Raw genomic sequence first — 17,512 nt, 5'->3', positions numbered from 1 at the left:
GAGAATGTGTATAAACATGCTTTAGATATTCATAAGCATTTTACAATTTTACTTAGGTAAGCAATTCCCTAGGGAAGTGGGGGTGGGGGAGGTTTGTTTTGTCTCTTTCCCATGGACTGGAGCCTGGAACTTGGCTTCTTTAGGAGCATGCCACTAGGTTATCTGGAGGCAACTGTTCACAGTCACCGAGGTTTCTCTTTTGAAAATGGTCACACAATTTTTACATACCACATCTAGCCACGTTTTATTTCCATAGAGGGTTTGGCTTTCTGGGTTATCAAAGGAAGATATGGGTGTTTGGGAAAGGTATGTGAAGTTATCATAGCGGACAACTGTGCCCGCCTGCTCAGTGCCCCCTTGTATCATCAGAATAATGTGTGGTGGTCTGACTTCCTGTGGCGTTTCTGATGAGACAGGCCACAAAAACATTAAGATTGTGGAAATGCTGGCTTCCTACCAGGGACAAATGAGAGTCAGAAGAAAATGGCTGTTTCAAATCTCCGCTGTGGGAGTAGCTCAGGAGACTCTTCATTTGGCTGCAGGTTCAGCAGTTGCACAGTCATATTTGCACTTGTAAGTAGACGATGGTGCAGTGTAAACACTAATAGCCAGAGCACCATTTCTGTAGAGGCAGCCAGACTACACATTTTACTTATTTCGGCTGGAAAGTTGCGAAAGACATCGTAACATTTCATTACTTCAACTATTCAAACTTCAGGTCCCGTAAAGTGCTACTTTTCAGCCACAGTCTGTGGTTCCCCATAACCTTTGGGAAAGAATCCAAACTCTTTGGAAGTGGCTTAATCTGGCCCCTGCTTACTTGCTAAGTGTCTGTCTCACCCATCTCCTCCCCACACACTTTGTTTCAGCTGGTTCCCCCATGGACAGTGCTTTTTTCTGGGGGGAGAGGAGTCTGCCTATTTCATTCCCTCTCCTTTAGGTCTCAGTGGAGCTGGAACTTCCTTCAGAAAGGCTTCCCTAAATCCAAAAGGCTGGCTTTGAGGACTCTTTAATGTGCTTTAACTGTCATTTATTTATTCACCTTTTCAGTAAATATTTGTGTCAAGCACTTTGTCATAGGCTGAGGATGCAGAAAAGAATGAGACAGGAGTGGGTCTGCTCCTCACAGAGCCCGTGTTCTGGTCAGCGAAACAAGTCCGGATCACACTCTATCACATTTTTATTTGGAAATAATTACAGACAGTTACAAAACTTAAAGTAGCACAAAAGAATATCTTACACTCTTTGCCCAGATTCACCTGTTGTTATTTTTCCTCATTTGCCTTCTTTCTCTTGCGCTTTCTCTCTCTCTCTCTCTCTCTCTACACACACACACACACACACACACACACACACACACGCACCCCTAATTTTGTTTTCTGGACCAGTCACATACATTATGGCCTTTCCCCCACCACCCAAACACTTTTGAGTGTATTTCCTAAGAATGGGGCTATTCTCTCACATGAGAGTTATCAACTTCATAGATTTACATTAATAAACTACTTTTATCGAATATTCTGTTCATAGTCCAGGGTTGTTAATTGATCTAATAATGTGCTGTATAGCCTTCCCCCCTTGACCCCCTCCTGTGGTGCAGAATTCAGTCTAGGGTCAGATAATTGCATTTAGTTATGATGTCTCTTTAGCCTCCCTTAATTTGTAATATTTACATAACCATTCTTTGTTAATTATGACATTGATAGCTTTTGAAAAGTATAGTGTGCCCCCATCCCTTTTTAATAGAATCTTGCTCATTTTGTGTTTGTCTGATGTTTCCTTGTGTTTAGGATGCTGCAGTGCATTCAAGGCCATCAAACTGCATAGTGGTGTGTCCTCCCGGGGATCACGGGGGGGGGGGGGGGGGCATGATGTCCTTCTAGCCCTCTTCGGTGATGATAATTTCGTTACCCAAAGTGTTGCCCAATTTCTCCACTGTATAATTAGTGGGTTGATTTTTTTCCCTTTGCAACTAATCATAAGGAGTCTATCGGAGGACACCTCAATTCTGTACAAATACCCTGCTCCTTATCAAAGTTTCCCTTCTAGATTTAGTGTCAAGTGATGTTTTTGTCTGATCCAGTGGTGTGAATTCAAGTTTTTATTTTGTGCAATGGGTTATAACTTATCACTGTAGTTAATTATTTTGGCTCTCAGATTATTCCAGATTTGACCTGTGGGAGCCCCTTTGAACTGGCTCAGTATCCTTGTGAGATACCCTATCATTGTTTTGAGCACTTCCTTTCTTGTACAAGATGTTCTAGGCTCATCTTGTGCCAACCCTCCCTAGCCCTGGAATCAGCCATTTTCCCAAGGAGCCCTCAAACCCGTGTTTTAGCACTTAGCGCACTGCCTACTTATGTGTCTTCCTCCATTAGATATTGCGCCTCTCTGAGGGCACATAAAAGTATCAGCCTTACTCACTCTTACATTGTCACCCAGCATTAGGCCTGGCCCATTCGCTGTTTAAGTACTCATTGCATAAGAAAATCGATTTTTGCTATATAGTTCAGTGATTAAAATCGAGTTCCAAAATGATGATGCTGATGGTGTGTTTTTTTTCCCCTCCCCATCTAGGAAGAAATGTTGGAAATTTGGCGATAGAAGTGGTGAAAACTGACCTTAAACTGGTATACAAGCTCTGTGGGACCTGACACTTTGGCTGCATGGGCAGCCAGCCCCCACTGATAATGTTGGGCAACCCTTGGGTCCACTGGAAAACACTAATCTGATCTCGGAAGTGGCTGATTGTGGCAGGATGTGTCGACGATGATGATGGCAAGAAAGCAAGATGTCCGCATTCCCACCTACAACATCAGTGTGGTGGGATTGTCTGGGACGGAGAAGGAGAAGGGCCAGTGCGGCATTGGGAAGTCTTGTCTGTGCAACCGCTTCGTGCGCCCGAGCGCGGATGAGTTTCACTTGGACCATACCTCTGTCCTCAGCACCAGTGACTTCGGTGGGCGAGTGGTCAATAATGACCACTTTCTCTACTGGGGAGAAGTTAGCCGATCCCTGGAGGATTGCGTGGAATGTAAGATGCACATCGTGGAGCAGACTGAATTCATTGATGATCAGACTTTTCAACCTCATCGAAGCACGGCCCTGCAGCCCTATATCAAGAGAGCTGCTGCAACCAAGCTCGCATCAGCTGAAAAACTCATGTACTTTTGCACTGACCAGCTGGGGCTGGAGCAGGACTTTGAGCAGAAACAAATGCCAGATGGAAAGCTGCTAATTGATGGTTTTCTCCTTGGTATTGACGTTAGCAGGGGCATGAATAGGAACTTTGATGACCAGCTCAAGTTTGTCTCCAATCTGTACAATCAGCTTGCGAAAACAAAAAAGCCCATCGTGGTGGTCCTGACTAAGTGTGATGAGGGTGTGGAGCGGTACATTAGAGATGCGCATACTTTTGCCTTAAGCAAAAAGAACCTCCAAGTTGTGGAGACCTCAGCGAGATCCAACGTAAATGTGGACTTGGCTTTCAGCACCTTAGTGCAGCTCATTGATAAAAGTCGGGGAAAGACGAAAATCATTCCTTACTTTGAAGCTCTCAAGCAGCAGAGTCAGCAGATAGCTACAGCAAAAGACAAGTATGAGTGGCTGGTGAGTCGCATTGTGAAAAACCACAACGAGAACTGGCTGAGTGTCAGCCGGAAGATGCAGGCCTCCCCCGAGTACCAGGACTACGTGTACCTGGAAGGGACTCAGAAAGCCAAGAAGCTGTTTCTCCAGCACATCCACCGCCTCAAGCACGAGCACATTGAGCGCAGAAGGAAGCTGTACCTGGCAGCCCTACCATTAGCTTTTGAAGCTCTTATACCCAATCTAGAGGAAATAGACCACCTAAGTTGCATAAAAGCCAAAAAGCTGTTGGAGACCAAGCCAGAATTCTTGAAGTGGTTTGTTGTGCTTGAGGAGACCCCGTGGGACGCCACCAGCCACGTCGACAACATGGACAACGAGCGCATCCCCTTTGACGTCATGGACACTGTCCCCGCAGACCAGCTGTACGAGACCCACTTAGAGAAACTGCGGAACGAGAGGAAAAGAGTTGAGATGAGAAGGGCGTTTAAAGAAAACCTGGAGACCTCCCCTTTCATAACTCCTGGGAAGCCTTGGGAAGAGGCCCGCAGTTTCATCATGAATGAAGATTTCTACCAGTGGCTGGAAGAATCTGTATACATGGATATCTATGGCAAACACCAAAAGCAAATTATAGACAGAGCAAAAGAAGAGTTTCAGGAGCTGCTTTTGGAATATTCAGAATTGTTTTATGAGCTGGAGCTGGATGCTAAGCCCAGCAAGGAGAAGATGGGTGTCATTCAGGACGTTCTGGGGGAAGAACAGCGATTTAAAGCATTACAGAAGCTCCAGGCGGAGCGCGATGCCCTCATTCTGAAGCACATTCATTTTGTGTACCACCCGACCAAGGAAACGTGCCCTAGCTGCCCGGCGTGTGTGGACGCTAAGATTGAACACTTGATTAGCTCTCGGTTTTTCCGACCGTCTGAACGGAATCAGAAAAATTCACTCTCTGATCCCAACATTGATAGAATCAACTTGGTTATCTTGGGCAAAGATGGCCTTGCCCGAGAGTTGGCCAATGAGATCCGAGCTCTTTGTACAAATGATGACAAGTATGTGATAGATGGTAAAATGTACGAGCTTTCCCTGAGGCCAATAGAAGGGAATGTCAGGCTTCCTGTGAACTCTTTCCAAACGCCTACATTTCAGCCCCATGGATGTCTCTGCCTTTACAACTCAAAGGAATCTCTGTGCTACGTGGTGGAGAGTATAGAGAAGAGTCGAGAGTCCACACTTGGCAGGAGAGACAATCATTTAGTCCACCTCCCCCTGACATTAATTTTAGTTAACAAGAGAGGAGACACCAGCGGAGAGACTCTGCATAGCTTAATACAGCAAGGCCAGCAGATTGCTAGCAAACTTCAGTGTGTCTTTCTGGACCCTGCCTCTGCTGGCATCGGTTATGGACGCAACATTAATGAAAAGCAAATCAGTCAAGTCTTGAAAGGACTCCTGGACTCTAAGCGTAACTTAAACCTGGTCAGTTCTACGGCCAGCATCAAAGATCTGGCTGACGTTGACCTGCGAATTGTCATGTGTCTGATGTGTGGAGATCCTTTTAGTGTAGACGACATACTCTGTCCTGTCCTTCAGTCGCCAGCCTGTAAATCTTCCCATTGTGGAAGCAACAACTCTGTTTTACTTGAACTACCAATCGGACCACACAAGAAGCGCATTGAACTATCTATTCTTTCATACCATTCCTCGTTTAGCATCAGAAAAAGCCGGTTGGTCCATGGGTACATTGTTTTTTATTCAGCCAAACGTAAGGCCTCCTTGGCCATGTTACGTGCCTTTCTGTGTGAAGTGCAGGATATCATCCCCATTCAGCTGGTCGCACTCACTGACGGCGCCATAGACGTGCTGGACAACGACCTCAGCCGGGAGCAGCTGACCGAGGGGGAGGAGATCGCTCAAGAAATCGATGGCAGGTTCCTAAGCATCCCCTGTAGCCAACCCCAGCATAAACTTGAGATCTTCCACCCGTTTTTTAAAGATGTGGTGGAGAAAAAGAACATCATCGAGGCCACTCACATGTACGATAACGCGGCCGAGGCCTGCAGCACCACCGAGGAGGTGTTTAACTCCCCCCGGGCGGGCTCGCCGCTCTGCAACTCAAACCTGCAGGATTCGGAAGAGGACATCGAGCCCCCTTCGTACAGCCTGTTTCGAGAAGACACGTCACTGCCCTCTCTGTCCAAAGACCATTCTAAGCTCTCTATGGAACTGGAGGGTAATGATGGGCTGTCTTTCATCATGAGCAATTTTGAGAGTAAACTGAACAACAAAGTACCTCCGCCAGTCAAACCAAAGCCTCCTGTCCATTTTGAAATTACAAAGGGGGATCTGTCTTACTTAGACCAAGGCCATAGAGATGGACAGAGGAAGTCTGTGTCTTCTAGCACCTGGCTACCTCCGGACGGGTTCGATCCTTCTGATTACGCCGAACCCATGGATGCTGTGGTCAAGCCGAGGAATGAAGAAGAAAACATATACTCAGTGCCGCACGACAGCACCCAAGGCAAGATCATTACCATTCGGAATATCAACAAAGCCCAGTCCAATGGCAGTGGGAATGGGTCCGACAGTGAGATGGACACCAGCTCTCTAGAGCGAGGCCGCAAGGTATCCATCGTGAGCAAGCCCGTGCTGTACAGGACGAGATGCAGCCGGCTGGGGAGGTTCGCCAGTTACCGAACCAGCTTCAGCGTGGGGAGCGATGATGAGCTGGGGCCCATCCGGAAGAAAGAGGAGGATCAGGCCTCCCAAGGTTACAAAGGGGACAATGCTGTCATTCCATATGAAACAGACGAAGACCCGAGGAGGAGGAATATTCTTCGCAGTCTAAGAAGGAACACTAAGGTGAGACACCAGTTCAGGAGGGAGGCATAGGAGGGGCTTGCAGTGTCTCAGTAAGAGTTGATTGATGACAGTGATTTTCAAGGACAGCTTATTCTGGTAAAAAACCGCTCTGTGTGTGTGTGTGTGTGTGTGTGTGTGTGTGTGTGTGTGTGGTGTTTACTCTTTGTTTGACTTAGCGTAAAAAAGTAAGTAGTGTCTCTGATAGCTGCTATTGGTGGCTCTCAAGTAGTATGGACCTTGGATTGACAGCCTGACTTGTCTTTGTCCAAAACAATAATTCATTACCAAAATGAGCAGGTAGTGTTGAGCTGGTCAGTGTCCTGCCAGGTAGTCAAGCCAGGCACCATAGGTTTGCTTTTCCTTCACTCAAACACCAGAATCCAAAATTGTGTGCCTCAGTTTCTTACTGCTAAACAAAAGCTCATCTGTACATCCCTTCTGGGCTTCTCTTCCCCTGCTGATCCATAAAGGTTGCTACATTTTAGGTTAGGAAAAATTGGGTAGGTATTTGCACACACAAATCAGTTGAAGGGTCTTCAAGTACATAAATGAAAAATAAGGACCTTGCCACTGCAAGTTACAAACCTGTCCCATGTTTGTAGAATTGGGGTGCTGTATTTTTGTTTGTTTGTTTGTTTGTAGGTGAGTTGAGACTGCTGATTTGCTGTTTGAGCCTCAGATTTGATTTAGGGACCACAGGTGGGCAGGGAGGGGAAGAGAGTGACAAGTAAATTGTGTGTATTGTGAGAGTCAGGCCTATTGTCAGATGTGGAGGGAGCGTCCCCAGGGCAGCGTAGGCCACGTCTCTGTCTTGTGTAGAATTGCACGTGCAGGGACGGCACAGTGCCCTGGCCCCTTGGGTGTAGGCTTCGAGATGGAAAAGTATGTCCCAGCTCCTCCATTCCCCCCATTTATAGTAGAGGGAAAGCCTGTGTTTTTCAGAGAAAGAGCTCGGTGAAGCACCACAGCAGAGCTGTGTTACCTGTCAGCCTCGGCCTGCATGATACACACAGGATTTCTCTGCATTGAAAGCTTTTACTGCTCTGCTTACCACGAAATGGCAGAAAACAAAGTCATTTGTCTAAAAGTATTTCGGGGAACTTTGCAAAGAAAGGTTGTCACAAACTTATCATAAGACATACAATCAGAAGGATCTAGAGTCCAGGTTGTTTTGAGAGCTCACAGTGCCCTTGTGAACTATCACCTGGAGACCAGGTCTGCAGGTTTCACTGGTGAAGAGGGCCCTTGGAGGTGGAGGAACACGGTGCCATGGCCCTCCCCAGGAAAACACGGCCCTCCCCAGGAAAACACGGCCCTCCCCAGGAAAACATGGCCCTCCCCACGAAAACACGGCCCTTCCCACGAAAACATGGCCCTCCCCGGGAAAACACGGCCCTCCCCGGGAAAACACGGCCCTCCCCGGGAAAACACGGCCCTCCCCAGGAAAACGGATTCACTTTGTGTTCCTTGATAGCATATAGGGTGCTCCTCAGTAACCATTGACTGGAGCTTCCAGAAATTTCCTACGCATGTGGTTGTCAGAAAGAGCAGGGCAGTATCGTGTTCTGTTCCCCTCCCCCACCGAGCTGAATATTAATAAATATCAAAGGCATTCTTCTTCTGTCTGATTTCCCCTTGGTTTGTTTTCCCCCTTGGATTCCTTTGTCTATCTGCCTTCAGTATTTTGCTCTCCAGAGGTTGGTAGCGGGCAGCCCCATCCAAAGCATGAAGCCAGAAAGTAGCCTGACCTGCCTCCCAGTGTTTCCCAAGCTCCCCTGTTTATCCTGTTTAATGACACTGGGATCCAAACGTTTTGAATATTTTGACTTTCTTCTCTTCCTCCTCCACTCCCAATGAAGGCGGTTGGCAGAACAGCTTCTCTAAATGCTGACAGTCTTCTAATTGTGGGGGTGTTTGCACACCTGGGAATTAGGAAGGTGGCATAATAGCACACTGTGAATTATAACTGTTTTTCTGACTTCTACATTTTTAATACTTATTGAAAATAATACTTTTAAAACACATTCCCAAACAAGCCATGCTTTAAAGAGCACACTGTGTAGGCTCCACAGAAAACGCTGGCTTTGGTGAGCCCCTGAGGTACTGGGTCTGCGCCAGTTGTGATCATTTCTTACCTAGAACTTCCTTACGCTGGGTTGCTGGGTCAGCCTGCAAGAAGCGATGAACTTCCCGTCTGTCTGATTTCTGTGGGCCACGCCTCTTCAAGGCAAATAAAAAACGATACCTCTGGCCCAAGAGCAATAGCGTGCCAGTAGTCAGTTTAGGAGTGTCCTTTGGAAAGAGTGAGTAAAAGGTGAAATTGTCTTTTCCTGCCTTGGAAATGGTGCTTTGAAATGAGTGTGGCTGCTTTGTCGTCTTAATGCAGAGATAAGCAAAGCCTTGATTCTCTTCCTGGTGGCACAAACCTCATTTTAAAATTGCTGCCATTAACGCAGACTGACACTTGTTTTACTGGAAAAGCCAGATACTGTGGGCCAGAGAATGCCAAGCCAGCCCCTCCGTGGGGGATTTGGCTTTCGATTTTTATTGGCATGACAAAGCAATAAGTATTTATTTGAAGTGAGGGGGAGCCAGCAGGTAATGGAAAACACACTTAGTGCCTCCTGCCTGCCAGACACCACTGGGGAAATGGCACAGATCCGTCTTGCACAGGCCTAAGTGCCCAGTTGAGGCAGCAACACCCGCGCAGCTTCTGAAAAGGAAAATAGGTGGTTTGGGGTGGGGGGGATGTGTTGGGGCCGAGTGGAAATCCCATGTTGGGGGTGGTTAAAGTGGTACAGTGTGGTGACTGGGAGCTGAGGCTCTGGGAGTGGGGAGTGAGGGGGGGCTAAAGTCACATCCCAACTCCTCTGCTTCCTCACTGGGGCTTTGGGCATGTGATTCTCATCCGTTTTGCAAAAGGGGAGAATATCGAAGCACGTTCCTCCTATGGTTGTGGGAAATAGAATGAGATTATGCACAGAAAACATTGAGCATACTGCGTGCTGAATAAGTGTGAGTTCTTGTTATTTAACTATACCTGGAAGAGTGAGGTAAGGAATGGCTGGAAGGTGGAAATACGCATGTTGTGTTGAGGAAAGGAGAAAACTGGTCTGGTCTGGCTGCCCTCCCTTCTGCGTAAGTTTTAACCCTATGTGTTACATAGCTGCTGTCACAGCGCTTACCCTAGCAACCGCCCCAACAACAAAAAAGCCATGCTCTGGGCATGATGTGATGTGGAGAAAGAAATCCCTCAGCACCCTTGGCTAATTTGCTAGATTACCTCTTTACTGTAAAATTGGACTTGGGGTGAGGAACTCAGTTTCATTTCTGCTAATGAAAGTGCAGACTGCAGAGCCGACTCGCATTCTGGGTCCTTTTCCCAGCTGAACCATTTAGCAACCCACCCTCATAGTGGGAGCCTTCCGCACTCAGCTGAATGAAATTGAAAATCTACGATTGCACTTCAGTGGGGTCCGTGAATAGATGCTTTGTCTGTAAAGAGTTGTTGTTGCACATGGTCTCTGTCTCCCAGTGCCATGAGTTTGCAAAGAGGAGATCAGGACGGGCAGGCTCTTATTTTAAAGCCAAGAAACAGGCCCTGGTGCCTTGCTCCACAAAATGTGCCTTTTGGGCAAGCTCGAATTGCTGAATTTAGTGAGTTTGACCACAGATTAGAGAAGCCATTATTGGCGATTTGCCCTTCTATCTGATGTGCTCTTATTTTTGTGTATATATATATATATATATATATATATATATATATATATATATATAAAATTTAAAAAAGACAAAACAGGATGATAAAGAAAATCTTTCACTCACTGTAGCTACCACATGACAAGACAACCTATTGAAAAGCAAACCAATTCAATCACGCATTGTTTGGTCTATAAGGCACCAAGTAACCAGTTTGACAGTTTGTGTGTCCCCCCAGCACCAGTGAATTGGCTTATTTCATTGGATTCAGTGAATTGGCTGGTTGTTGTGGCTTTGTGTGGACACAGCTCTCATTTTGTGAGGGCTAGAACGGAGTTAAAGTTTCGAGTGTGAATAAAAACCAGCTGGGGAATTGGGCTGCTCGCTCCCCAGGGAGGGATGTTGCATTTTGACAGACAAGCTGAATGGTATGAAATATGAGCTCTTTGTAACCTGCTCTGGAAAGACTCAGTGTGTGCTTCCAAAAGGCTAGTCCTACTCACTGAGCTGTGAGGTCAAATAAATACTTGGGTCTTAAAAAGGGCGTGGGGGCACTGACTTGACCTTGGATTTTCTGATTCTTGAATTTTATCTTTTAAAAGAACTGTTTTGCTCCAAGGCACATTCATTCTTTTAGGAAGGAAACAATTCAGTGCATGGGTGTTTAGTGAGCACTTGGGTTCATCTAGCTCAGTCACAGGGAACATAGATTTTCATCGTGTATTTACATGCGTTTTGAATGTTACCAGAGGGGAGGTACAGGGCACTGTGGAATTGTAGAGCAAGGAGTTTTATCTCAGCTAGGGTATTCGGGACTCTCCCCAAAGAAATGATATATAAAGCTGGAACGTAGACGGTGAGGCAGGCAGACAGTGAAGATGGAGGCTTCATGGGGAGAGCACTTGAGAAAACGGTATGGAACTTGGGGCAGAAAAAACATGGCATATTCACAGAGTTGAGAGAAACCTACCGTTGGCTACTGCAGAGAGTGAGGGAGAACCAGGCCGAATAAGCCAGGCTGCGATACCGTGAGGAGGATTTGGTACTGTGCTACTTTTCGAGTACCTACTGTGTGCCAGGTACAGTAGCAGGCATTTTTACACCAGGTTTTCATGTGTTTCTCCTCTCAGTCTTAATGAAGTGATTTTTTTTTTTTTTTCAATTTCCGTTTTAGAGATGAGGAAACAGGCTCAGAGAGATGAAACACCCTGCCCAAGTCAGTGTAGGTACCAAGTGGAGGAACATGTTTTTGAACCCCGGTCCTCTGACTTCCACTTCCGGTGGGTTTTTAGAATCCAGTCTCTAAGAAAGACAGTAATATTCAGTAGCCAGGCACACATTTGGACCACTGAATCAGTTCAGTCAATTAGTTCATTTCAGACAAAGGACTTTGATTATCTGAAAAAATCCATTTTCCACACTGCCCCCTAAGAACAGCATGGTGCTGTTTCTAGCTTCAGAGTCTAGTCGAATAGAGGACAAAAAAGGCATGGAGACACTGAAATAGCAACTGGAACTATGAGAAATTGTTTCGAACTGGTGTCATTCGTTTCTCAGTTTATTTTAAGCCCAAAGAACTGGTGTAGTGTGTTTTGGTGACAAAAACAAGACTATCTTTATCTGCCTTAGTTGACAGCACACCTGTTCTTTAAAAAAAAAAAAAAGTATTACAATAGGCAACTCAAATTTATTTGTCAAAGAACAGAGAATTACTGATCTTCATGGAGCCAACTTACTCTCCTCCATCACTTAGTGATACTGAAATATCTTTGTAAGGATTCAGATTATTTCGAGTCAGGAATTACCTCGACTTCTATAGAGAAAGGACTTCTGAGTGTGTTTTCTCCCGTGTTGGAGAGGAGGCAAGCGGGTGAAAACTGACCTATAGTTCTGGGAAGTCCCTGTTCAGTGAGTGTTGAGTCAGGCAGGATGTTTGTAAAAATTTTCTGGAACTAGTGGAGCCCCTCTCTACTTTGCCTCCTGTGGCATTGGCCGTTTAGTCAAAGGCAGCAACAGGGATTGACCCAGATTTGCCTGATGTCATGCTTTATAGAGCAAAAGGCTATGGTCTCAATTTATTTGGGGCCCCTAAGGGGACGACCTGCCTCTTTTTTCCCTTCATGCGAGAGGATTAGGGACGCTGAGAAGGCTGAGACTTCGCACTTACTTCCTGTTCCCTCCCGAGATGGTGAGTGACCAGGTCACAGTCCTAACTGGCAGCTTAAAGGAGACAAGCCCAAGCATTTGCGCTTTTGCAATGCACTTTGAATGAATACACCCTCAGATTTTCTCTTCAACTTGGGCTTTGACTTTTTCAGGGCCAGAAGGGGGAGCACCAGTTAACCAAGAATGCAACTGGCGCACGAGCGAGTAACTTAATTGCAAAGGTCTTTTTCCAGCTTTGTTGGACATGTGAGAGAATCCTTGCCAATGAGAAAGCCGTAATGTTGAATGTAGAATGCGAAAAGTGCTTTTGGGGAAACCAAAACTACATAGTGATGTAGTTTATTGAATCTTTCGGTTTTTCTATCCTGCCACTTTCAGTTAGTCCAGGGTGTGCCACCACACAACTTAGTAAGCCATGCATGTGACCCTCGAGGGCTTTGCTTTGTCCGTTTCCCTCTCGAGAGGGAGAGTTGTCCCCATTCAGAGGGCATGGTCACTGTTCAGACTACATTCTCTATGTAGCAGTTCTCCTTGAAAACCAGAATGGAGGATCCAACAGCCTGGATTCTGGTTTTTATTTCCTTTATTTAAATATGCTACCAAGCATTTAAAAAGCTGTGCTAGGTGGTATACCTCTAGTAACTGTATTTTCTGACCCTAAAATCTGGATAAGTAATTTGACACGTATAAGCATATTTATGGAGACCAGGAAAGAATATTTGAAGTTGACAGTTTAAGATCACTGCATAACTCTACCCACTGTTCCCACAGAAGACAGAGTTGTTGTTTTTTAATCCAAGAAGGGTGGCTGACCTCTCTATTGGTGCCATGGGAGACTCTTCTTTGTGGCTCAGTTGGTACTTGCTCATCTGATACCTACATGAGCTTTGCTTATTGTGGATCTATGTCTTCTCTTACCAATTACCGTGTTCCCCTGAAAATAAGACCTAACCAGACCATCAGCTGTAATGCGTCTTTTGGAGCAAAAATTAATACAAGACCTGGTCTTATTTTAATGTAAGACTGGGTCTTATGTAATACAAGACTGGATATGATATGATATAATATAATATAATATATAATATAATACTGGGTCTAATATACTACCAGGTCTTATATTAAATTTTGCTCCAAAAGACTCATTAGAGCTGATGGCCCGGCTGGGTCTTATTTTCGGGGAAATATGGTGGATCATTGAGGGCGAGAGATGACTTTGGTCCAGCTATTAGCTCTGCTGCTAGTTTGCTATGTGACCTTGGGTATAATTCCTTAAAAAAGAAAAATGCCAAGATTCTTGCCCTCTAGGAACTTAGCCCAGTAGGAGAATGGCCATATATGTACAAAGTGGCTATCTCCGTTTGGTGCCGCAGAGTCATATGGGAATTGATTATCTGTGACGTAGTACTGTCAGCATGAACAAGACCTTCAGAGCCTCACCTTCTCACGTCCTAGTGAGAGCAGCAGTGTTCGGACAAGCAAAAAAGCCTCTGTATGCACAGAGACCTCCTCTCAGCCAAACTTGAAAAAATAGCAAGAAACATTGGTCCTGTGCATTATTGGAAACGGGTTTTGTTCAGGAAATTTATTGAATGCTTACTGCACATCAGGCTCAGGAACCCCGTCATCGTAGAGGCTGATTGGAGGAGCCCTTTTCTAGCCTGTTTCTTATTCCTTGGGGGTCATTCTAATATTCTTCTTGCTCCCGTGGACGTGGAGGGGCTTTGGAGTGGGCTTACCATCCTGCAGGCAGGAGATTGACGTCTTCCCACTCTGCCAGAGTTGGGAGTTTCCCCTGAATGCTCTTTCTCATTTCCGAAAATCTTAGACGCCAGAGGCAAATTGCAATCTCCGTTTCTCCGCAGTGCAGCATTGCCATAGACTGAGCGAGTGGTTTGTTTCTGTTTCCTTTGCCACCTGGTTAGTATCCATACTAAGCATCAGGCATGTTCTTAAGGAAACTGCGAAGTAAAGAGCAATGGACTATGTTGTCCATTCAGAAAATACTTATCCAAAAGAACAAGGTGAAGATGATTCAAGCTGACCCATTCCTTAGTTTATATCAGTGGCATTTCATCGGAGATAGTTCACGGAGGGGAAAGGACCATGGGGCTTTGATGTTCATCCATCACTGGCCTCTGGATCCTGGCACTCTCAGTGCCGGGTGTGAATCTGTCGGAGCCTCTGTTTTCTCATCTGTCAGATTATTAAGACGAATAACCCTACCTTGAAGGCTGGATGTGAGATTTCGCTAATTGTGCAGAGCACTGAGCAGTGTCCTGCACAGGACCACCCCTAATTAGTCACTATTATCTTCCGGTTTTGACTCAGACTTTTAACTTAGAGGCACAGATGTGTAGAATGTTCTCAGGGCTTGGTTTCCTCTGGCTAGGTGCTTTTTTCAATTCAGCCTGCGTAAGTGAGTGTCACCCCAAGAAGGTGGATGTTGGGATGGTGTCACTTTCTCCTCTCCAAGGACCTGCTGCTGAGAGGGCTCCAGTGACTCCATAATGAGTGACACACGTCTGACTGTGGACAGAGACATGTATGTGGCAGGCAACTCAGGAGGATGGCATTTCCATCTGACGTGTGCCCAGTCGCCCTTCGGGTGCTGGTTCTGTCAGCAGTCTGGCCAGCTCTTGGCACACAGCACCAAGTCTGCTCCCTTACTAAGGAAGTTTACAATCCTTTGTGCAGGAGCTCTTACCGAATTTATGACACCCCACAGAGCCTTCAGTTATCTCAAGGAGGTATTTTGACATTTTGTAAACCAGAGTTTGTTTAAATGAGAGAGAGGGACGGAGAGGATGAGAGGGAGGGAGGGAGAGAGAATTCATGTCACTCAGCCAGGGGAGTTAACACGATTGCTAAACCGTACTCTCCATTTCCACATTTGTAAGTTGAAGTGCTGAACTAGATCTTGGGCTCCTCAAAGTAAGACAACTGTGAGCAGTTGTCTAATTTAAGTCTTCCATCTGATGGCAGAATCTTCTTGACAGCGAGTCTGGCAGGTAGGTTGCAGCCTCTGCTTCAAGTACTTACAAGAGCAGTCCCTTCCGCTGTAAACAGCTGGGGTGGTTTTGTGTTTTCAGTTTCTCTTTATACATGCCTCTCCGTTTTTTACTCTTATCTCTCCCACCTTGACTCTTTGGAATCATACAAAATAATCTCTTTCCATGGGAGAGTCCCGTAGCTATTTGAAATAGCTGTTGTAGTGCCCCAGTCTTCCCTTCCTCCAAAGCTCGTGCTCATAAACGTTATTGAGATATTTGCTCCAAAAGTATTCAGTCCCTTGATTTTGAAGCTCACATGAGGAAAAAATACTCTAAACAAATAGTAAATTTCCTAAAGCCACAGAAATACAATTGAAATTGTGGTCTTTGTTAAAATATCTACTAAAGAGGAGGGTAACCATATCGGATCAAGGTAAATGGACTCAGGTGCATCTCCAGCAATTCGGTTTCATTTCCAAGTTAATAAGACCCATTTAGAAGGGCGGATGTACTTACCAATGTGTACAGCTATGAATTTAAAAGTATTTAGGGATTTCTGCATAAATTCCACTAAAGTGGACAACCAGCTTCTAGATCGGGGTCAACCATTCCCTTTCCTATCCTGCCCATCATTCCTTTTGGTACCCTTCATATGGAAACAAATCACTTCCTGTTTAGTCTGAGATTCTTTGAGAACTTCCTGTGAAAACAACTGGCGAAAAAAGAACAGCTGAGAATAAAATGTATACGAAAGGAGAAGCAAGCCCGTTTCTGGGCTGTTGGCTGGCATTACCTGAAATGACAACCCAGAGGCAAAGACAGTCCAGTCTTCAGACAGCCTGCCAGCTGCTAACGGATTCAGTGTGGAGGACCGCAGCGCACTGGGAAAGGGTCCTGGGGTCCCAGAGACGAGCCACGCACTCCTCAAAGCCTGGCCCTGGCCCTGGCTCACAAGACCAGTGACAGCTTCTCAGGTGGCAGGAGTGGCTGCTGCTTCTCCCCTGATGACTCACTGCCTGAGGCAAACAGGCTCTGACTTCAGACTTTTTATAAAGCAGTAAAGAAAAACAAATTAGTGATTTATGATGTATCTTTATATGAAATAACTTAACCAATCTGGACTCTCTCCCTAACATCTTCTATGAAGTTACAAAGAATTGAAGCTTTGAAATCTAACAGACCTGGGTTTGAGCCCTGACAGACAAATTCTATGACTTTGGTCAAGTGACTTAGCATCTCAGGGATGGCGCCGTGCTACAAGGTGGTCGTGAGGGTGAAATCGCCAATAATGTGAGCACTTACAAAGGAAAGAGGCTGAGTGCTTCTATCTTTACACAGGGTTGCAACCGGATACTAGGGAGTCAAACAGTGCTCTGTCCATACCCTTTAAACTATTAGCTATAGAATCTGCATATGTGAAGAAGACCATCTGGGTTTCAGTGACATTCTTTTTACCAAACCCAATCCTGCAGGATTTGCCTGTCAAAAAACTAGTACAACAGCACCGTTCTTCAATAAAATGAGGATTCCGAATCAACTGGCGTTAAGGAATAAAAAACGGGACTTTAAGAGACACTGCAAGGGAGTTATTTCTAATCACCGGGAAGCCTTCTAACCATAGTTCTTGTAACTAGACAATAAATTTGAATGTTATGCTTTCTCCCCCTTCTCAGTACTAGAACAAGACAATGAGGTGTTATCTAACATCCTAAGTTAGCTAGAAAATTTAGCCTCCATCAATTGCATACTTACTATGTATCAGACACTTGCTTAAGGTCTCTATATGCATTATTTCATCCTAGATTCACAGCAGATCTGTGGGTGGAGGTGGCAAGAACCCCATTTTGCAGATGAAGAAGCTGACTCCTAGAAAAACTCAGTTACTTGCCCAAGTCAGTTCTCTCTGTCTGCAAGACCTGTGCTCTTAACCACTACCGTTCACTGCCTGCTTCTGAAAGTTCTTGGGAGCAGCTGACTGAGTAACTGGATGATTGAATAAATGACTCAGGGTGCAGTTCCATCTGGGTAACTTCTAACGGTCATGAAGACCCACTGACATAAAATACCAGGGTCTTTGGAGGCAGAACTTCTGGGTTTGAATCCCAGTACTGTCGCTTACTAGTTGTGTCACTTAGGCATGTGGCATTTTTCCTTGGTAAAATGGAATGTCATAAGGTTTAAAAGAAAGAATATTTGGGACCTGG

The 17,512-nt window shown here is 45.5% G+C and overlaps 1 protein-coding gene across 1 annotated transcript in view; it reads left to right on the top strand.

Annotated features, from left to right (window-relative positions):
* The window catches only part of ARHGAP35 (Rho GTPase activating protein 35), a 123,203-nt gene that overhangs the window by 39,964 nt on the left and 65,727 nt on the right, over positions 1-17,512 (top strand). The window contains exon 2 of the mRNA XM_019752602.3: positions 2,578-6,453. Coding sequence (XP_019608161.3) covers positions 2,770-6,453 — 3,684 coding nt within the window. The 5' untranslated portion in view covers positions 2,578-2,769. The remainder of the gene's footprint in view (positions 1-2,577; positions 6,454-17,512) is intronic.

The sequence above is a fragment of the Rhinolophus sinicus genome, chromosome 8, assembly GCF_057876585.1.
Source record: "Rhinolophus sinicus isolate RSI-liver-muscle chromosome 8, RSI-T2T, whole genome shotgun sequence".
NCBI lineage: Eukaryota > Metazoa > Chordata > Mammalia > Chiroptera > Rhinolophidae > Rhinolophus > Rhinolophus sinicus.
The sequence above is the reverse complement of the archived record's forward strand: the minus strand, read 5'-3'. Positions and strand labels throughout refer to the sequence as shown.